The sequence below is a fragment of the Borostomias antarcticus genome (genome assembly GCF_949987555.1).
Source record: "Borostomias antarcticus genome assembly, chromosome: 28".
Taxonomy (NCBI): domain Eukaryota; kingdom Metazoa; phylum Chordata; class Actinopteri; order Stomiiformes; family Stomiidae; genus Borostomias; species Borostomias antarcticus.
Genome location: NC_140261.1, coordinates 3823100 through 3843896, shown reverse-complemented (window position 1 = coordinate 3843896; position 20797 = coordinate 3823100). Strand labels below are relative to the sequence as shown.

The window sequence follows — 20797 nt, the reverse complement described above, 5'->3', positions numbered from 1 at the left end:
CTGGCAATGTTGTTGGCTGTGGCCATGATCTTGGTGCTTTGTCTTTGACAGCTAGAACAACGTAACTACCATGACTGACAATTCTGTGAAAAGTCAAATGTTTCAGATCATGTTTACGAACACCGAAACTCACCCAGAAAGAGCTGATATGAAAATGAGCAGGAAGCAAAAGAGGAACTAAGTGCAGTCAATTCCTCACAAAGGGTGGGGTCTAACCTCTGGGTACTCCACACACACACACACACACACACACACATAGACAGACAGACAGCAGAATACATGGACTAGAAACGGTCTCAGCACAAGTCCCTGCCATTGCTTCAACACTCTACATCATAGACTCATGCTTGGCCCTTCATGAGTCAGAGTCCAGGTAAGTGATGACGTTTTTGGTGCTTGGTTTATAGGGGTCACTATGATGGAAAAATTGTGAAATCTCTATAGATTATGTGCAGGCTATATTCTTTGTAAGCACTTTATCAGTGTCTTCGTTGACTGCGGGTTCTTATTCATTGAGAGGCATTAAAAACGCTGAATTGGTACCACCAAATATGAGTAATCTTTTGGGTTTCAACAAGAAAAGGAACTCAAGATATAATGGAGAATATTGCAAGCAATGAGCAAACACAAGATCTCTGTTAAATGATAGTGGTGGTGCATGCATTCTCTTAAATTATGTGCAATATACAAAGATATATTAAACATCATGCATGGTTATTTTCCTCTCGTTTATCTGGCTTGTGAGATGTGTGTATTTAACGTAAAAGGTGGCGTAATAGGATGCATAGTATAAGCATAGCGGGTGCATACCTTATCTTCACATTGAGAACATCCTGTTGTGGTCAGATAAACTGTGGTCTGAAGTGTGTGTTTCTCTTCACACATAGACTCTCACCCACCATCTCTCTCAGTTCTCTCTCCCTCCCACCCCCCTCGCTCGCTCTCACGCACACGTGCACGCACATGCACACGCACACACACACACACACACACACACACACACACACACACACACACACACACACACACACACACACACACACACACACACACATACACTTTCTTATCTGTCAGGAAATGTCCAGAAAGGCTCTTGTTATCAACAAACCAACACTTTTCATTGGCTCGTGTGTTGTCATAGAAGAGAACAGAAATATGACACTGCACTCCTCAAAATCAACTGTGCCAACTGAACAGGGCTGTATGCAACACACTGTAGGCAGTACAGTATGTGACACAGTACACTAAATATGGGGAAGCAGTGGAAAGGTGTAACCACTCTTTAATTCACAATGACTAGAATACTTTGAAATAATTACCAAAACAATATAAGTGTACTACTCTGCATTTCAGATCATTTTGGTCAATTGTATCTGGCTTTATTCTGTGATTAGATAGGTACAATGACACATTTTTCTGCCGTGACATTGATCCTTTTGACTGAGTCTCTTCTCCCTTTGCATTGCAGTTGATGCAACTTCCCTAAAAAATTCGACTGACAGTCCAAGTGACTCACCACCCCTTTGAAAAACCCCTTGCACCTCTGGTTGCCAAGATAAAACAAAGCTGTTGAAACACAAGATATCGCCACAGATAGAAAACTCAACCTCAAAGATAGAAAAAGTAGCTGCTCTTCTCAAGGCACATTGTAGATTTTGAACATGAATGAATATGCAACATGTTGGTCATATTTTGGGTCTTGACTTTGAGCACATGCGCATGCAGGGTAGATTCTGTCTTGGTCAAAGAAAAACTAATTAACAACCACAGCTGACTGTGAACAAAGGAAACCTACGTAGGTCTTGAAGTGGAATTGTAAAACTGCTGATAGACTTCTCAGAGACTTTCACACTCATGGTTAGTGGGGTGTAGTAAAGGCTCTTGGTGCCTTACAAGGCACGAATGAAACCAGGAAATGATCAGAGGGTGTTTAAAATAGCCTGAGCTGGATTCACAGCACTAACGGGGACAGATGCTACCATTTGGATGTACCAGTGCATGGGTGAGTTGAGAAGTACAATACAGGCTTTAAATGTGAGGCAAATGTGTCATTACATCTGCAGTAAAGAACCTTTTGAGTTGTAGACCTATATATTACCAGTTGTTACTGTATGAAGGGTTTAATATGTAACATTTGCATAATATGCAAAATGCCTGGTATTATCTTCAGATTTAGGCATGTGTCAAAATATAGTATATAATGTCTTCTACTGTAGGGAGTTAAGTTAGGTGATATTTTTTCACTTAAAGAGTATCAGTGCTGAGAGTATCAGCATTGTTCTATTAGTCATGATAAGGACATCAGCAATGACAATTAGCAGCATATCACTGGGTGAGGAAAAGAGTGATCCACCATCCTACCAAGCAGGTGATAAAGTGGGTGAATGGGACGGGACACAGAGAAGCAGGAAGATGTGTCTGGAGGAAACAGATGTGCTGGAGGAGGAAACACTGACAACAAAGGGTTTCATTGACGTGAACAGGAGGACTCATGCAAACCAGTATCATACACCTATACCTGCTCAGAGTCCCTCTCAGAGTCTCTCTCAGGCCAATCTGTTGCCAGATCTACCTCGCCTGCTCGGGCCACACTAGTCGGAGCACATGAAGAGATCGGGCAAGAATGAGGACCACTTTGGTCCTTACACTGTAGACAGAGCTCTGGGATGCGCTAATCCCCACGTCATTTGAAGAGAGAAAAACCATGAAAGCTAATAGCGCACTCAGTGTCAAGTGTTAACTACGTCTCTATCCAACACGCTATCACGTCTCCATCTACGCAAGACTGTATTGCGAGAACCACACAGTCACAGCTCTACAACTTGTGAATTCTGCTTGGGTGGAGGTGACAAGCTTGGTTTCAAGGAAATGCATGTAGCCTACATCATACGGAAGAGGTTCATGGAGACAATGTTACCAAATAGAGAAGATAGAGTATATTACCAAATAGAGTCATCATTTTGGGGCGGCTGTAGCTCAGTTGGCAGAGCGGGTCGTTCAGTGATCGAAGGGTCAGTGGTTCGAATCCCAGCTCTGACTGTCCACATGGGGAAGTGTCCTTGAGCAAGACACCTAACCCCCAATTGCTCCCAATGAGCAGGTTAGCACCTTGCATGGCAGCTACCGCCATTGGTGTGTGAATGTGTGTGTGTATGGGTGAATGAGAGGCCATTGTAAAGCGCTTTGAGTGCCGCTAAGGTGGAAAAGCACTATATAAGTGCAGTCCATTTACCATTGACGTGTCGACTTGTATGTCTCCTTATTGCTATTCAGGAAGGGACCCTTCTGATTGAATCATGTCAGACAATATCCTGGAAGAGATCTTCATAAAGCGCTCCCAGCAGAAGAAGAAGACTTCCCCTCTGAACTTCAAGGAGAGGCTGTTTGTGCTCACCCAGGATAAGATAGCCTACTATGATTATGATCCTGAAAAAGCTGTACGTTTTCATTTTCATCACTTTCAACTTTTGAATGAACTAAATTATCACGTTTCAGCTGACTCTGCTTTATTTCGTACATCTCTACCACATATCTCTTTGCTAGGGATTTGTTGAGTCTTTTTTTAGTTATAGCACATCTCTGTTTCTTCTCCTTTCCCCCAGAAAAGGAAAAGTCTGAAGGGTTCAGTGGAGATTGAGAAGATCAAATGTGTGGAGACGGTGCAGCCTGAGCCCAACCCGCCCCCAGAGCGCCTGCATCCATTCCAGGTGAGGCTTAGCAGCTGTAGCTTAGTTTCCATACTGAGACTTTTCTCAGAGGAGAGAGGTAACATACAGTACTCACATTCTACATACTGTATAGAAAAAGTTTCAATAGTTAACATGTTGAAAGTCAATAATAAGAAGTGAAACTAACACTACACGGGCAGGGCGTTTCGACTACAGTGCAGGTGTTATGAATGTCGGGTGACTAAGCAGCCAATGATATACAGTAGCAGCACGGCATCCATGTAAAAAAATTAAATAAACAGTGACAGGAGGCAGAAAATGCAAATCGTTTTTTGTTTTATATTCAGCAATGAAAGGCCTTTTGTCTTCTGATTTCATCACAGATTATTTACGATGAAGGACCTCTGTACGTTTTTGCCAAGAATGACGAGGTTCGAAAACAATGGATTCACAAGCTCAAACATGGTCAGTATAATGAGTCACAAACTGATGATAGAGACAGACAGGAAAAGAATGACTCTAAACAGAGATATGATAACAAAAATACTCATAACTACGATATCATACATTTTTCAGATGAGGTAATCTCCCTACCCTACAGTGGAAAAGCCTGGCTATTCAAATGCTTGTGCGGACCCAATGTAAATATGTTTCCGTGTTGTGTGTGTTGCTGTGTTTTAAATGAAGTGGTGCGCTTCAACAAGGACCTGATACACAAATATCACCCCTGCTTCTGGGTGGATGGGATGTGGCAGTGCTGCCAACAGGAAGTCAAACAGGCCATGGGCTGCAGGGTGTTGGAGACGAAAAATGGTAAGAGATGGTAGGGCTGTCGTGATGTTGTTGTGGCTGTTGATTGATTGATTGATTGATTGATTGATTGATTGATTGATTGATTGATTGATTGATTGATTGATTGATTGATTGATTGATTGATTGATTGATTGATTGATTGATTGATTGATTGATTGATTGATTGATTGATTGATTGATTGATTGATTGATTGATGGTAGGGCTGTCGATTCTGTAGAACTACAGTCGTAGTGGATAGTTTGCAGTTATGGAGGCATAATAGGAGTATTGTCATTTGCATCATGTAACGTGTGACATTGACCGCTTCCCTCATAGGGACTCGATGGGGAGGTTCTCGAAGACAATCCAGGAAACCTCTTCCTCCTACTCCTGAAGAGGTAGGCTACCAGTTCTGCGTTCACACGCTAATATCGACTAATCTCTGATTACTGAAGGAAGGTTAAAAAAAACAAAAAACAGGCAAACCCATTGTGTATTTCATCGGTTTTATGTCGTGTCGCAACGGTCAGGAGAAACCCGTGAGACCTTTACCACCTCAGCCTCCAGAGCAGCCCGCCCCCGCCACGGGCATGACGGTCATCGCCGAGTACGAATACACGCCCATGAACCCGCAGGACCTGGAGCTGAGGAAGGACGAGGAGTACACCATCTTAGAAATGAGTGACCCCAACTGGTGGAGGGCCACAGACAAATATGGGTGAGAGATTACAAAGTGACATGACGTGTGTGTGTGTGTGTGTGTGTGTGTGTGTGTCACAGTGTTATCAGTGCTCTCTCTCTACTAGGTTACACGGAGCAGAGAGCGCTGAACATGTGTGCTCACCACAAACCCTGTCAAAGAAGTTCTCAAGAATAGTTGCGCAAGATCCCAAGACCATTAGTTTGACGTCAATGGGAATTAGCAGCTTTCTGACCTTCAAACATGGTCCGCCAATGCAAAAAATGATTTAATTGTAACAACCTGCACATAGTTTCATCTGATTTACAGTGAATAATGAATATTTCTGTCTTGCCTTTGCAGCAATAAGGGATATATTCCTAGTAACTATGTGGTGGAAGCTAGAAATGGACTGGAGAAGTTTGAGTAAGTACACGGTCATTCTACTGAAACATATTAAAAGGATTTGTTGGAAGTGAATCACCACTAAACCTTTTGATCCTGAGAACCAACAGACGTGTCAGATTACCATGCCATCTTTCAAACACAGTAGATCACACAGGCAGCAACCACTATCTAATGAGGAACTTGTAATCATGTGACCTCGTGCACCTCCTCCTACCCACTGAGGTCAGTCCTTCTCCCAGTGACAATAATGTACATTTCACCTTCTTTTTCACAGCTGGTATTGCAAAAACATGAATCGCAGCCAGGCAGAAAATCAATTGAGGACTGAGGTGAATAAATGAAAGCAACAAATGACTAAAATGGTTTAGAACTGACAAAAAAAAGGCTTGTCTAAAAATGCTGACACTGTCGTCATTTTTCTCAGACCAAAGATGGTGGTTTCTTAGTGCGAGATTCAAGCAAGGCTGGGAAATACACTGTGTCTCTGTTCACCAAGGGTGGAGGGTAAGTTCATACAGGGCAAAACAGCACTTGGCTGAGCCCAAACCATTAATGGACATGAAAAGAATTGCACAGCAGCACATAATGAAAGCGGAAACAGTAGCATGCAGAGGAAGGGAGATGTAAATGTTGTCCATGCAAAACCAGCACCCCTTGTTTGTCAGTTAGCTATAAGGGATTAGTTTCCCCCCCGTAGAATATTTTAATTTTGCAGGTCATGCTGCACTTCCATGACTGTAGCAGTTACCCGACCACAACATAATCGGTAACACTTTACAATAAGGTACACAAAAAATGAGTAGTTACTGAGTAACTAATGAGGAACCAATGATTAGTTAATGAGTAGTTACTAATTAACTGAAATTAAGTTAATGAGTTGTTACTGATGGGGAATAGTAGTTACTGAGGAACTAGAGAACAGACTAGGGACTACTAGTAATTGAGGAACCAATGATTAGTTAATGAATAGTTACTGATTAACTGTCAATCCATCAGTGTATAATGATGAGTTACTAGAGAACAGACTGAGGACTAGTAGTTACTGAGGAATGAATGATTCGATGAATGATCATTAATAGGTAATTACTGATTAACTCTGAATCCTAATGATTATCTAATGATAAGGTAACACTTTACAATAAGCGTACATTAATAAGCATTAGTTAATGCATTATTAAGCATTAAGTAAGTTAACTAATGTCTCTATTAACCATTTACTAATGTGATTGATGTTATCTAAGGTTAACTCACTTAACCCTAACCCTAACCCTAACTAAGGTATTAATTAACATTACTAACCTAACCTAACCCTAAATAAGCATTAGTTAACAGTTAACTAATGTTTTTTGTGACCCTTATTGGAGTAGTTACCAATTACTCCTTCATTATCACATCATTACTTAATGATTAGTTAGTCTTTTGTGTAGCTTATTGTAAAGTCATACATCATATGAGTAGGCAGTCCTTCATTACCTCATCATTATTTAATCATTAGGATTCATGGTTAATCAGTAACTACTCATTAAATAATTATTGGTTCCTCAGTAGCTACTATAGTAGTACTCAGTCTGTTCTCTAGTAACCCATCATTATCTACTGTTGGATATAGTGATGGATTGAGAGTTAATCAGTAACTGCTCATTAACTAATTATTGGTTCCTCAGTAACTACTATAGTAGTCCCCAGTCTGTTCTCTAGTTCCTCAGTAACTACTATAGTAGTCCCCATGTGTAACTACCTATTAACTAATCTCAGAGTTAATTAGTAACTACTCATTAACTAACTACTGGTTCCTCATAAATTACTCAGTAACTACTAATTTTTGTGTACCTTTTTGTAAAGTGTTACCACATAATCAGCTTCACATTTATCCTTGTAAAAACAAACAGCTCTTCTGATTGTTTCAAATAGGGACTCTGCAGGTAGCTGCAGACACTATAACATCTGCACTACCCCACAAGGCCAGTTCTACCTGGCAGAGAAGCATAATTTCAGCAGCATCCCAGATCTGATCAACTATCACCAGCACAATGCAGCAGGTACTGTACTTAACACCTCTCCCATCACTGCTTTAATTTATTCTGCAACTGTTACATGTCTATCGTCTTGGTTGATGTATAAGTAGATGTCTTATACAATGTCTAACACCAGGTATGGTGAGCAGACTGAAGTACATTGTGTCGAATAAAGCCAAGAGTGCCCCCTCCACAGCCGGCCTGGGCTATGGTGAGTACAATTGCAATCATCACAGTTGGCAAATTTGTGGGAGTGTTTGCCCGGGCATGTCTTAAGAGCAAAATCTTTTTATGGATATCGTGCTAAACTGCAACAGATTGCCATTGCAATTGCTGAACAAAATATCAAGCTATTAGAGGGAGCAATCCATTCTTTGTGGATTCGGGCCATTGTCAACGGTAGGGTAGCAGAATATCAGTGTTATCCCTCGACATGCAGGAACCATGTCGTGTGCTGTTGTAAATGGTAAATGGACTACTCTTATATAGAGCTTTTATCCAAAGCACTTTTCAATGAAGGCCTCTCATTCACACACACACCAATGGCGGCAGCTGCCATGCAAGGCCTGCTCATTGGGAGCAATTTGGTTAAGTGTTTTGCCCAAGAACACTTCGACATGTCGTCAGAAGGAGCCGGGATTCGAACCGCCGACCCTAAGCTCACCGGACAACCCACTCTACCTCCTGAGCTACAGCCACCCCTGTTGCTTTTCCTCCAGGCGTTTGGGAGATCGACCCCCGTGACCTGACCTTCATCAAGGAGCTGGGGAATGGGCAGTTCGGAGTGGTGAAGTACGGCAAGTGGAAAGGCCAACACGACGTGGCCATCAAGATGATCAGAGACTCAATGTCAATGGAGGATGACCCCATGTCGGAGGACGACTTCATTGAAGAGGCCAAAATCATGATGTGAGTGTGACCGCCAGAGGAACAGTGCTATAGGAAAGCATTGTCCTCCCAGTGAGTTGGGTGATCATTGCTACCCTGTTCGTAACCGAATATCATCTTTCTATGCAAGAGCCGCTGTCTTTCACACAGTCGAATTGAATCACACAGACATGACACCGTAAGTCTCTTCCCTTTTTTTTTGCACGAACCAGGAAGCTCCGTCATGAGAACTTGGTTCAGCTCTACGGCGTATGCACCAAACAAAGACCCATTTACATAGTGACTGAGTTCCTGTGCAACGGCTGCCTGCTGGAATACCTGCGGGAAGGTCTGAAGCAGCACCCCACGCCCATCGAGCTCCTGGAGATGTGCAAAGATGTTACCGAGGGCATGGCGTACCTGGAGACTCAGCAGTTCATCCACAGAGACTTGGTAGGAGATATGCTGATAGGATACAATACAGTACAAGCAAGGGTGTAGTGGTAAATACAGAGGTGGGTAAACTGTCGAGTTCAGTTACCCACCTTGTTTCCCCTCATTGATCAAGACACTTGATCAGAAAATAGGGGGGCGCCCCGGTAGCTCACCGGGTAAGGCGTGCCCCATATGAAGGCTAGTCCTTCGCGTGGCGGACCCGGGTTCGATTCCCGGCTTGGGTCGTGTGCCGCATGTCCTCCCCTTTCTCTCTCCCACATTTCCTGTCTCTCTCAAACTGTCCTGTCCCATTAAAGCTGAAAAGCCCTAAAAATATCTTAAAAAAAGAAAATAGGTGAGGAAACTCTCAGCCTCATTTTAAAGAGGTGGGTAAACTGAGTTTACTTGGGTTTACCCTCCACTACACCCCTGAGTACAATACAACAATGCACAGGTATTCAGGTACTCTTCAATATTACACTCCAGACTTCAGTGTGCTGGCAGTGTCAAATGCAGGTGATCTAAAATAACATTTGTATAATGAAACCCCTCCTTATCCACAGGCTGCGCGAAACTGTTTGGTGGATTCATATGGCTCTGTTAAAGTGACTGACTTTGGACTATCAAGGTAATGTTTCTGTGCATGTTGCAATAGGCTCTGTGCACCAGCTCCACTACTTCCTGAAAGTCACTTGGCATCTTTATTTCCTGTCCTATATGATTGGATTAAGTGATTAATCAGGTGTGCGGCAGACCCAGCGCACACCTGATTAATCACTTAATCCAATCATATAGGACAGGAAATAAAGATGCCAAGTGACTTTCAGGAAGTAGTGGAGCTGGTGCACAGAGCCTATTCTAAAAAAAAAGTACATTTGAAGTAACAATCAACAATTGTACACTCGTTCTAACGCTAGGGGTCGTCCACCCTGACATTTCAGGTATGTTCTGGATGATGAGTACACATGCTCTGCAGGGTCTAAATTCCCTGTCCGCTGGTCTCCACCTGAGGTCCTCCTCTACTCTAAATTCAGCAGCAAGTCAGATGTCTGGGCGTTCGGTCAGTAGAGAGCAAATCCGCACGCTTTTTCACCGGCATCAGATGAATTCACGTGTAACTGACAAAGTGTTATCTGTTGTTTTCACTAGGAGTCCTCATGTGGGAGGTATACACCTTGGGGAGGCTGCCATATGAACGGCTGAACAACACAGAAATTGTGACACAGGTGTCAAGAGGCCTGCGCCTCTATCGCCCCCAGCTGGCCATCGACAGGGTCTACACCATCATGACAAACTGTTGGCTTGAAGTAAGTGTGTGTGTGTGTGTGTTTGTATGTGAAGAATACGCAGATGGAATTGTTCATGATATGAGAACTTGTGCGAGAAATGTGTCGTCTTACATTACCTTTTCTACTTCACCCTCTCCCATCAACTCCCTCCTCTTACTTTGACCTGTAGAAGGCAGAGGACCGACCAACCTTCCAGGAGCTGGTGGTGACTGTTCAGGACTTGCTCTACGATCTCTAATTATTAACGTCACCGGCTCAGACACAATTCACAGACTCACACCCTCCGAGGGATACAGCTTCATTGCACAGAAGAGCCTCTTCTCATCAAGGCAGCGATCCCAAACCCTCTGGTCCCCTCTAACCCGTGCTTTTGGAGAAGTAGTTAGAACTGTTCAAGCAGTTCATAGCCCCACTGGTTGAACTCTCAAGAACCCCAGTAATGTGAACACCTTTATCAATGTGTAAAATATATATTTCAGAATGATGCAAGTTATACAGTTACTTAGTTACCTGCATGTGTATTTCAAATAATTGTGGGGTTGTTATTATTATCATTATTGTTGTTGTTGTAGTCTTTCTGTATTATAATTAAAGTTAAATTGCTTTGTACTTGTCTATGCTCTGAGATGTACTGTATTTTAGCCTAATTAGGAACACATTTGATTCAGTGAAAATTAGAAATAGCCTACCGTGTGCTGGTTGTGAATGGATGACAAAATGGATGCCTAGAAATGGTGCTTGGAGAGCACAGACCTCTGACCATGAGTACATGTTGTTGCCCTGTGCGCACGTGTGTGTGTGTGTGTGTGTGTGTGTGTGTGAGCAGGATATGTTTGGTATTGTTGCTGTTTGTTAGGTTGAGAGCTTTATGGCCGTCCAAACCCCCTTTCCCTGTGGCCCTCCCCACATCATGATATGGCTGTTTCAAGACCATCTCACCGACAATGAATGAGGGGAATTTTTCGCTCCTGAGTCAAAGTCCAAAAAATGAATGGAGGTGAATGGGCGGCCGTGTTTGTTTAATAGTTTCAAAGATGGCACCATGCTACAACCCTCCACCAAGGTTAATGAAAATCTGTCTGGTAGTTTAGTGTAATCCTGCTAACAAATAAACCAACCAATAAACAAACACACGCCATCAAAAACATTACCTCCCTCTCGCACTGCGCTTTCGCTGGAGCGGAGTATACTGAAACACTGAAATTCAAAAATAAAAAGCAGCAATCAAGGCACATGTAGCCTACAAAGCATCAATGGTGAGCGTGGGTGATTGAGGGTCAATTGTTAATTGTTAACAGTTTCCGTTCTGCATTTGGGGTGGGTGACCCTGGCGTCTGTGGCTGAAGATGCTCAACATCTGGCTCAGCTCATAGATGGTGTGGGAGGGGTTACCCAGGGTTACCAATACGTCTCATCCTCTTCTACTGGCTGCACCTGTATGAGAAGAGATGAAGATATACACAGTAGAAAAGGATGGGGGAGAGAGATGGTGTAAATTACTGTACATGTTGGTCAAAAAGCAAGACGAAGTGTAGGATGAGAAGAGGAGGCAAGTGTGTGTGCTCTGTGGTTTCCTGACCTGGACTGGTTAGGAACTGCGCATGCGCAGTTACGGAGACTTTCTCCCTGAGGATCTAGCATCGACCCCACGTGCGTTCGGTTCCTACATTGTAATTGGTCAAAACCACTTCCGGTTTCCCGTGGTGCTTTTAGCCGATCCATGCAGGTGAAGGTCAGGAACTGTAAAATTACATATTTTTGCAGGTTTGTCCAAGTAAGGAACGATTTGTTTGAATCATGGACGGACAGGGAGCACCGGCGGACCCTCAGCTGCAGCAATTCATCGAGATCGAGTCTCAAAAACAAAGGTTTCAGCAATTGGTGCATCAGATGACTGAAGTGTGTTGGGTAAGCGCTATATTCACTATAGCTCATTTGCTAGATTGCGATTTTATGCAAATGCAGCTAAATAGTCCTACAAAGGTTAGTTACAAATATGTAAACGAGCTGCTAACGGATGCAGTGCATGTTTTTGAATTTTACAATGTTATTGTGGGGCCCATCTATAATGGTAGATGGCCATCTATAGTTAGAAATGTTAGTAACGTTGGTTAAATTAGCAAAAGTTAAGTTCTTGTGATGCTAGGCCTTTGCATGTAACCTACAGATGGTCTCAGAAATACAAAACTCTTGCCTGCATGTTTATGTCCTGTGTGTTTAGCTAATGACCCTATCCACACCTTCCCAGGAGAAATGCATGGACAAGCCTGGCCCAAAGTTGGACAACCGGACAGAAGTGTGCTTTGTGAATTGTGTAGAGCGCTTCATTGACACTAGTCAGTTCATCCTCAACAGACTTGAGCAGACCCAGAGGAGTAGGGGGTCCTTCTCAGAGTCTATGACCGAATAACAGAGACCCAGAGGAGTAGGGGGTCCTTCTCAGAGTCTATGACCGAATAACAGACTACTCCACCTGGACTCACTGACTAGCCGGCTGCAGACAGCTGCGGCTCATGGACATGCCAGCTTTCTATATGGTGCAATGTGGACTAAGTGTTCAAAAGGAAACAATAAGTGTTGATGGAAGTGCCTCAGATTAGCTCCTTGTATCACATCACCAGTATTGGTCTTCACTTTTCTCTCATGTAGTGGAACTTTGGATTAAGTCAGTGCAGTGAAAAAGTTAAGTGTATGTGATAACTTCATGTTGACTTTGCTGAAGTTGGGTGAGTCAGTCCCTCGCTGGCCATATCATGAAACCTGAGCCGGGAAATCATGTCTGATATAGTGGAGATCCTGCCTGACTGATGGAGTACGTGTGAGAAATATGGTGCAAGGACCTGACATCTTGGACTGCCTCCTGAGAACACCACCCAGAGATCACTACAGGTCATTCACAACCAAAACAAGAGTACAATGTTTGTACTTTTTGGAAATACATTTGAATTCATGTCCAAATTTAAAAATGTTCAGTTCTAATAAAGTGTGCAACAATATTGGAGGTTGTCATTCTCTATTTTATAAGACATAAATTTTAAGGTGTTTCACAGTTAAATGTTTATTCAGATTCAGATAATCAACTTCTGCATCAGCAGGATTTTAGAAATCAGTTATTGAGGAAGACGATACGTTATAATAGGAAAGGAATACATTTCTAGAAGGCTAGTGCCTCAATACAGACATTTAAACATACAAGTATGACATTGAGGTACTGATACTGATTCCTTTCCATCTTCACAGTTGGTCTTAAAAAGTTGATTGAACCACATGAAATAATATGAAGGCTGCTTCATCTTGACCGTGGTCTGAAGACCATTATAGCACATTTACAACAATAGAAACGACATGACATGCAGAACTGTAACATTAAATATTCAAATGGCTATGTAAGGCACAAGGTTCATTTAAAAACACGAATGTACAAATTAAAGAAAAATAACTAATCGCTTTTAAAATTACATTCATTGAAAACACTGTCCATGATTTATATAATGTGTACTTTCTACCCATACAGCTACACAGTACAGTTCTTATGGAAACAGAAACGTAAGGACATAGAACTTGAACTATTAAAATTAATACATCAATATTAAGGCAACAATATTTTGTACATTTTTAAAGATTGTGTTTACCTCTATACTTATCCAATAGCACATCACTTAATTTTACAGAAGTAAAAATCCTTAGTAGACTAGTAATACTTAAAATGCTATAATAAACTAGTTTTTTGTTGTTCTTTTACCAGTAAACATATTTTGGCACAAATGATGCAAAGTCACCCGAAATGAACATTAATAAATATTTGTTATAGTAAAACCTGGTGTGCTCACTGTAAGGGCGGATTCATAGTCGATGCAAACTACATAAGCGCAAGGCCACGCAAGGTCTCGTTGCGTCCTTGCGTGTGTCTTGATGAATTTTGTCACTTGACGCAAGCAATAGTGCAATTCCTTGCGTTTCCGACAGGGAAAACACAACGCAAGCTCTCGAGTCATGTTGGAGCTTGCGTTCGCAACGTAGCTTGCGTTGTTTACGTCGACTATGAATCAGGCCTAAAAGTGCATGGAAATTAAAGCAAGACAAACCATCCAGTGCTTATTGCATTATAAAGAAATCTCTATCAGTGCAGATTAAGTGAACCTGTATCTGTCTATGGTCAAACAAGACATCAAGCACATCGTAAAGCAGTGGTACCAGCTTCAGGCAGACTCCAGTCCTAGGTGGTGGTAAAACTATTGTTCCTCCTCATGGAGTTCTCTGGCGAGTATCCCCCGAGCCCCCATCCCTGGCCAGCTTGATCTCGTCCTCCAGCTGGCTCTCCTGGCTGGGGAGGGCCACGTACGGCTGGTGGCCCCAGGGAGACCCCTGGGGGCCTTTCCTCAGGTAGAGTGGGAGGGAATCCCAGTTGAAGGTGATGTCCTTGAAGGCGTGGAGGAGAAAGATCCCCAGAATGATGGTGAGGAAGCCGCTGAGGGTCCCCACCACACCGTCCGTGCTCATGCTCAGCCACTCCTTGAAGAGGATGGCGGAGCAGGCCATGACGGAGGTGGTGAAGAACACGTAGTAGATGGGCGTGACTATAGAGGTGTTGTAGATATCCAAGGCCTTGTTCAGGTAGCTGATCTGGATGCTGACGCAGATCACCAGGCAGATTAGCAGAGCCCAGAACAGGGGCTCCCCCAGGACGGCAGTCCCGGCGAAGAGCTCCTTGATCCCGATGCCCAGCCCTTTGACGCAGGACACGGACAGGGAGCCAATCACGGAGCAGATCAGGATGTAGACTAGCACGCTCTTCTGGCCGTACCGCGGGGCGACGGCGAAGATGAGGACCAGGCTGCTCGCCACAACGCACACAGCGAACGCAATGAATCCTGGGACAGATCACAACAAACGACTTATTAAGTTACCATTCTAAAATTGCCAGGACATGGTGCAAAAGCTAAATTAAATTTAGTAAAATTTAGTTAAGTTCATCTTTGGTATCAGATTTCTCGCACAGAATCTGTTGGTCCATGTCTAGTTCAAATCTAGCCTGACCTCCGGGTTCCAGCGGTCTGCTCTTTCAGTACCTGGGTCTTTGAGCTTCTCAGCCATGGCACTGAGGGAGGCCACTTCCTCCTCCTGGGGGGCATGGAGGACCATCACTGTGGAGCCCAGGATGCACAGCAGGCAGCCGATCTTCCCGTGCACGTTCAACCGCTCATTGAGGAAGTAGGAGGACAGCACAGCACTGGGGGAGGAGAGTGAAAGAGGAAACGGTGGTTCGGGATGGGTGCAAATATTATACAACATCTGGTGAGGCATTTCAGGCCAAACGCATTTAATTGAATGATCGATAATGTCTAAAGGCTGCGGTATACTTGCTTTTAACGTATGTGAGGTTTAAGAAGTATCCCATAACTGAAAAAAAACGGAAGTAACATGCATTTAGCTACCTCACAAGCACGCTCATAGCTCCCAGCGGCGTGACCAGAGTGGCAGGAGCAAATGCGTATGCAGCAAAGTTCGCCGCCTCTCCCACACCCACTGAAACACAAGAGGCCAACAGTAGGATGCAGTAAATGGTATGGGAAATTGTTGTGTATGTGGGGGTGGGGGGGGGTTACTGAGTTTTGATAATTATTCTCCTGCGCCTACATGTGCAAATGTGGTCTTTTGAAGAATGTGTACTTCAAAGACTTCCACAGGACTACGTCTGGGGTGCTGCGTCAACTCAAGAGGACAACCAGCAAAAATACCGAACCCACTACAGATTCCTCTCTGAAAACAAAGACCACAATGTTATAGCCGAAGGTCAGCAAGCATTGTGTTGCTACAGGGGTATGAAGTCGAATGCAGCACTAACTGTTCTAGATGCTCCATCAAGCAGTTATCTTATATGTTATATGTAGGTTACAAAACGCAACACTTACTTGATATTAATCCTGCCCACCATAACCATTCCTTGAGATAAGCGTAGCCTCCTTGACCTGCCAAATCAACATCATCATCATCATCATCCTCCTGCCAAATCAACAATCCAAAATAAATTGCAATTGGGAAATACATCACTTTTGTTCATGGTGCTTGGTATCAGTACCACGTGGTGCTCTAACGTTACCTGCTCGCATAGAACCCTTGCTGGCCAATCGCAGGAGACCTTTCTTCTTCAGGATGAAACTCCCTCCAATGAAAACGCTGGAGCTCACAGCAAGGGAGAGGCCAATGTAAAAATCCAGCCGGCTCACTTCCATCTGAAAGGTGTCATAAGTTTAAAAAATATCTGAAAAAACGAACTAGTGGAGCATTTATCACACATTTGTCAGTTTTACCGTCCAGTTCGTCTCGGTGTTGGTTGAGAATAAGACAAGGCAAGGCAAGTTTATTTATATAGCACATTTCAGCCACAGGGCAATTCAAGGTGCTTTACATGAGACATTAAAAGCATTAAAAGAAAAAGCAAGACATTGTAGACATTTAAAACAAAAGGCAGGACAAATTAAAAGCATTAAAACAAAAAGCAAGTCATTATAGACATTTAAAAACAAAAGGCAGGACAAATTAAAAGCATTAAAACAAAAAGCAAGACATTATAGACATTTAAAACAAAAGGCAGGACAAATTAAAAGCATTAAAACAAAAAGCAAGTCATTATAAGACTAATAAGGAGCCAGATGCTCATGTTGTTGGACAGCAGCAGCACTTCTGCGGTTCTTAACTTTTCCCATCACATGATGAGCGGGTCGCTCTCAACTAGCTACGCGATAGAAGAGCGGTCTTATCGCGATAACAAGATCCCTGTTTGGAATAAGCTATTAAAATGAAGGTTGAAATGAACACGTCGTTTCAGTGTGTTTAATCATAAATCATGTAGGTAATGAGAGAATTGAATGGGTTATAAACGCTAGCAAGCTAATGTTAACTTGTTAGCCACTAGCCTAGTGTTAGCTGTAAAGTAGAGGGAGGGAGGGAGGACATCTTTCAAAACAGCTCCTTAACTAACATCTTTAAACTGTCCAGTTTCCCCAAAACGTTAACGTTACCCACTCTTTCACATTAGTTACTCACTTTATTTGCTGCAAACCCATTCGTTCAGCTCATCAGATCACAGCTCCTGATCTGGCCCCGCCTGGACTCTTCTGCTGGCAACTGAGGTTTTGTGACAGTAGCCTACCAGATTTCCAAGTTAAGCTTAAATATGAATAAAATGAATTATGATCGAATCAGCCCAAGTGCAAATATATATGTGTCGTCCCCTCTGTGTACGAATAAATTTTTGTTAAACACGAAATTTGCGTTTTTTCACAGCTGTGTAAAGTAAACCTTGATCTAGGAAGTAAAACTTGATCCAATTGGTTCCTGTTTGGAAAAGGCGGGCACATTGTAAAATACGAGGTTGTGATTGGCCTGCTGTGTATTCAAACAGTGTTACACCGAAAATGGCGACCGTCGAAATATTGGACGGCAGAGGTCGCTGTTGGACTATTTCAAGCACACATTTGCCCAGCTGCTGGACAAGCATAACAAAAATTATAATTAAATATAAAATATTATATACAGTAAACAGTAGGCTAATGGTCGATGCAAGTGGAGCAAAATAGACAAAGCTAAACGAAACCTACAGATTCATGTGTATAGGTGAGCTGCATAAGAAATTATTAATTTATGGATTTTTTATTGCATTGTTTTCACTTCTTATTCGCCACCCTACCTTTATCCACACAAGAGAACCTGCTGATCATATTGACCCCAAACCTACCTGTTATAACCGTGGGTATTTTGCATCACAATCATATTAATCTACTTCGTGGGGCATGTTGGCGTCCTAACCGGTAAATCCACGCTGGCGTCACACATTTCGACGGTCACCATTGACGATGTAACACCGGAAGAAGACCTAACCTTGAGGGAACGGCTGACGCGTGGAGTCACATCATGGATGAGTCACATCCGTGGTCTTAGCGAGTACAGTGGAGCCGTGAGTGGAGTTTAATGCATACATCCATGAGTGGAATGGTCTAATTTCAATGACAAGATGGAATCGCTATTCCGACGCATCACATCATGACGACCTATCTCTCATTATTTAGAAACAGCAAGGCTCTACGGGGGTTACTTTCCTGTCAGGGCACCAGGGGATCATTTCTGTCAACATCACTCTCCTCTCAATGGAATTGCCAAAGACTCCTGCTGACACACCCGAGCACAGATATTCACAAAGACAAGACCTACTACATCACCACCCCCATCTTCTATGTGAACGCTGCCCCTCATCTTGGTCACTTGTACTCAGCTGTGACCGCTGACTATCTGCACAGATACAAGCTTCTGCAGGGATTCAACTCAAAGTTTGCCACTGGTAAGTGTGTGGAAATACACTGGATGGATGTTTGCTGAGAGTAGGCTACATTCATAGTAATTAATAATTTAATATTAAATTAATATAATTTAATATTAAATTAATATAATTTAATAATAATTAATTTAATAATTAATCATTTTTTGCCTTTCAGGTACTGATGAGCATGGGCTTAAAATTCAACAGGCTGCAGATGCTGCCGGTAAAGACCCGCTTATCTTCTGCACTGAGGTGTCAGAGAGATATAAACACCTCTTCAGGACGTGTGACATCTCGTACACAGACTATATTAGGACGACAGAGGAGAGACACAGGCTGGCGGTAGAGCACTTCTGGACTGTACTCCAGGCCAAGGGTTTCATCTACAAGGGGAGTTATGAAGGCTGGTATTCTACGCAGGACGAAAGCTTCCTCACACCATCCCAGGTGGCCAATGCTACAGATTCATCAGGGAAGGACATCAAGATATCACTAGAGAGCGGCCATAAGGTAATAATCAGTACATGTTAATGGATGAGATATTGTCCTTATGTAACAAACTAGCAAAGACAAATATATTGTGATTTATGTTCTGTTTACTAATGAAAATAACTGTTTTGTTCCAGGTGGAGTGGATGAAGGAGGACAACTACTTGTTCCGTCTTTCTGAATTCCGGTCTCAGCTTCAGGACTGGCTGAGAGGGAACCCCAGAGCGGTGCAGCCAGAACGGTTCCACAGGGCGGTTCTCCAGCTGCTGCTGCAGGAAGACCTCCCGGACCTTTCCGTGTCCCGCCAGAGAGGCCGCCTCCAGTGGGGGATTCCCGTTCCCGGTGACCCCGACCAAACCGTCTACGTTTGGTTGGATGCTCTGGTCAACTACCTCACAGTAGCTGGTTATCCTCACACACATGCTCAGTGGTGGGGCACAGCCAATCACGTCGTGGGGAAGGACATCTTGAAATTCCACGCCATCTATTGGCCAGCTTTCCTACTGGCGGCTGACTTGCCCCTCCCACAAACGATACACGTCCACTCGCACTGGACAGTCGGAGGAAAGAAAATGTCCAAAAGCTTGGGGAACGTGGTGGATCCCCTGGAGAGGTCACAGAGGTTCACGACCGACGGCGTGAGGTACTTTCTCCTACGCCAGGGTGTCCCAGATTCGGACTGCGACTATGACGACGACAAAGTGGTCAAACTGCTCAATTCCGAGCTGGCGGACTCTCTGGGCGGTCTTCTGAACCGCTGCACGGCCCCGTCTCTCAACCCGTCCCAAACGTACGGCCGATTCTGCGCCGACTCCTTTCCCAGCGCATCATCAGGGGGCCACGAGGGGAGAGCAGTCGCCGAGGACTACCACATGCTGGAGTCCGTAGCTGGACTGCCGGCTGTGGTGGAGCAGCACTATGAGACCGTGCACGTGTACAAAGCCCTGGAGGCCATCAGCAGCTGTGTGAGGCAGACCAACGGTTTTGTCCAAAGGCATGCGCCGTGGAAGCTGGACAGAGGGGACAGTGGAGATCAGCGGTGGCTGGACACCGTCCTTCACGTGTCCTTGGAGTGCCTGAGGGTCTATGGGACACTCCTCCAGCCCATAGTGCCAGAGACGGCGGACAGGCTACTGTCCAGGCTGGGGGTGGGGCCTGGAGAGAGGACATGGGCTTATACTGACTTCCTGGCGAGATACCAGGGAAAGGACTGTCCCTTCGAGGGGAGGACACTAGGTCCTGACACCGGAGTGCTTTTTAAGAGTTTGGAGAGGCCGAATGCAGATAAAGGAAAAACTAAGAAAGCCACAAAAAAAGCAACATAAACTTGAAATTCGGTCATTGTTACACTATTGTTTTGGTGAATTAATGAGATTTAATAAAATTGAGTGATGATTGATTTATTTTGTAATCACCCTACACAGGCTTTTACCTTCGTTGGGTCGAGGATTCCTTTTAGCTGTCTAGCTATGAGTGCAAAATAGTAGATCTACTCAGTCATCATTACAGTTCAAGACAGACAAAAACTGGTAAGTGCTTTCAATCTGATGGACGGCTACCTGAGAAGCCTCTGTGCCTCAGAATTTTGAATGTTCGGACCTAGAAGGCTATGTTCCTCGGAGACAGATGCAAAAGCATTGACAAATTGGCAACAGCGATTCATGTGTGACAGTTGAGTTCAACCTAACATTCTAAATTATCTGTCAAAATTTGTTTCATGTTTCACAGTGCAGACATTTAAATTCTTGACTCCCTTTGAAAGTGAGATTTGAAGTTAAATACAGCAGTTTTCTTTCCTTGTAATGATGCTGCTCTTCATTCAGTCTTTGCTGAAAAA

The 20797-nt window shown here is 43.6% G+C and overlaps 4 protein-coding genes across 4 annotated transcripts; 3 read left to right on the top strand and 1 right to left on the bottom strand.

The window, feature by feature from the left end:
• Window positions 1-3296: 3296 nt before the first annotated feature.
• btk (Bruton agammaglobulinemia tyrosine kinase) lies at window positions 3297-10653 on the top strand (the record flags this gene model as incomplete). Its single annotated transcript, XM_084459424.1, has 17 exons — window positions 3297-3437; window positions 3603-3707; window positions 4052-4133; window positions 4356-4481; window positions 4798-4859; window positions 4992-5179; window positions 5504-5566; window positions 5823-5877; window positions 5973-6052; window positions 7460-7587; window positions 7700-7774; window positions 8283-8472; window positions 8664-8883; window positions 9429-9493; window positions 9807-9925; window positions 10015-10172; window positions 10324-10653. 17 exons carry the CDS (start codon window positions 3297-3299, stop codon window positions 10390-10392), a joined length of 1926 nt encoding a protein of 641 aa, XP_084315550.1. The 3' UTR covers window positions 10393-10653.
• Window positions 10654-11872: 1219 nt separating this feature from the next.
• timm8a (translocase of inner mitochondrial membrane 8 homolog A (yeast)) lies at window positions 11873-13118 on the top strand. The gene is made up of 2 exons (XM_084459490.1): window positions 11873-12062; window positions 12403-13118. Exons 1-2 carry the CDS (start codon window positions 11952-11954, stop codon window positions 12562-12564), a joined length of 273 nt encoding a protein of 90 aa, XP_084315616.1. The 5' UTR covers window positions 11873-11951; the 3' UTR covers window positions 12565-13118.
• Window positions 13119-13271: 153 nt separating this feature from the next.
• On the bottom strand, window positions 13272-17261 carry LOC311326686 (magnesium transporter NIPA2). Its single transcript, XM_084459620.1, is given in 7 exon segments — window positions 13272-14426; window positions 14429-15025; window positions 15224-15384; window positions 15590-15680; window positions 16067-16123; window positions 16255-16387; window positions 17202-17261. Coding segments are annotated over 6 exon segments (1095 nt in total). The 5' UTR covers window positions 17202-17261; the 3' UTR covers window positions 13272-14370.
• Window positions 17262-17572: 311 nt separating this feature from the next.
• Window positions 17573-20285, top strand: mars2 (methionyl-tRNA synthetase 2, mitochondrial; the record flags this gene model as incomplete). The annotated part of the gene is made up of 4 exons (XM_084459585.1): window positions 17573-17603; window positions 18343-18492; window positions 18647-18981; window positions 19098-20285. 4 exons carry the CDS (start codon window positions 17573-17575, stop codon window positions 20283-20285), a joined length of 1704 nt encoding a protein of 567 aa, XP_084315711.1.
• Window positions 20286-20797: the final 512 nt, after the last annotated feature.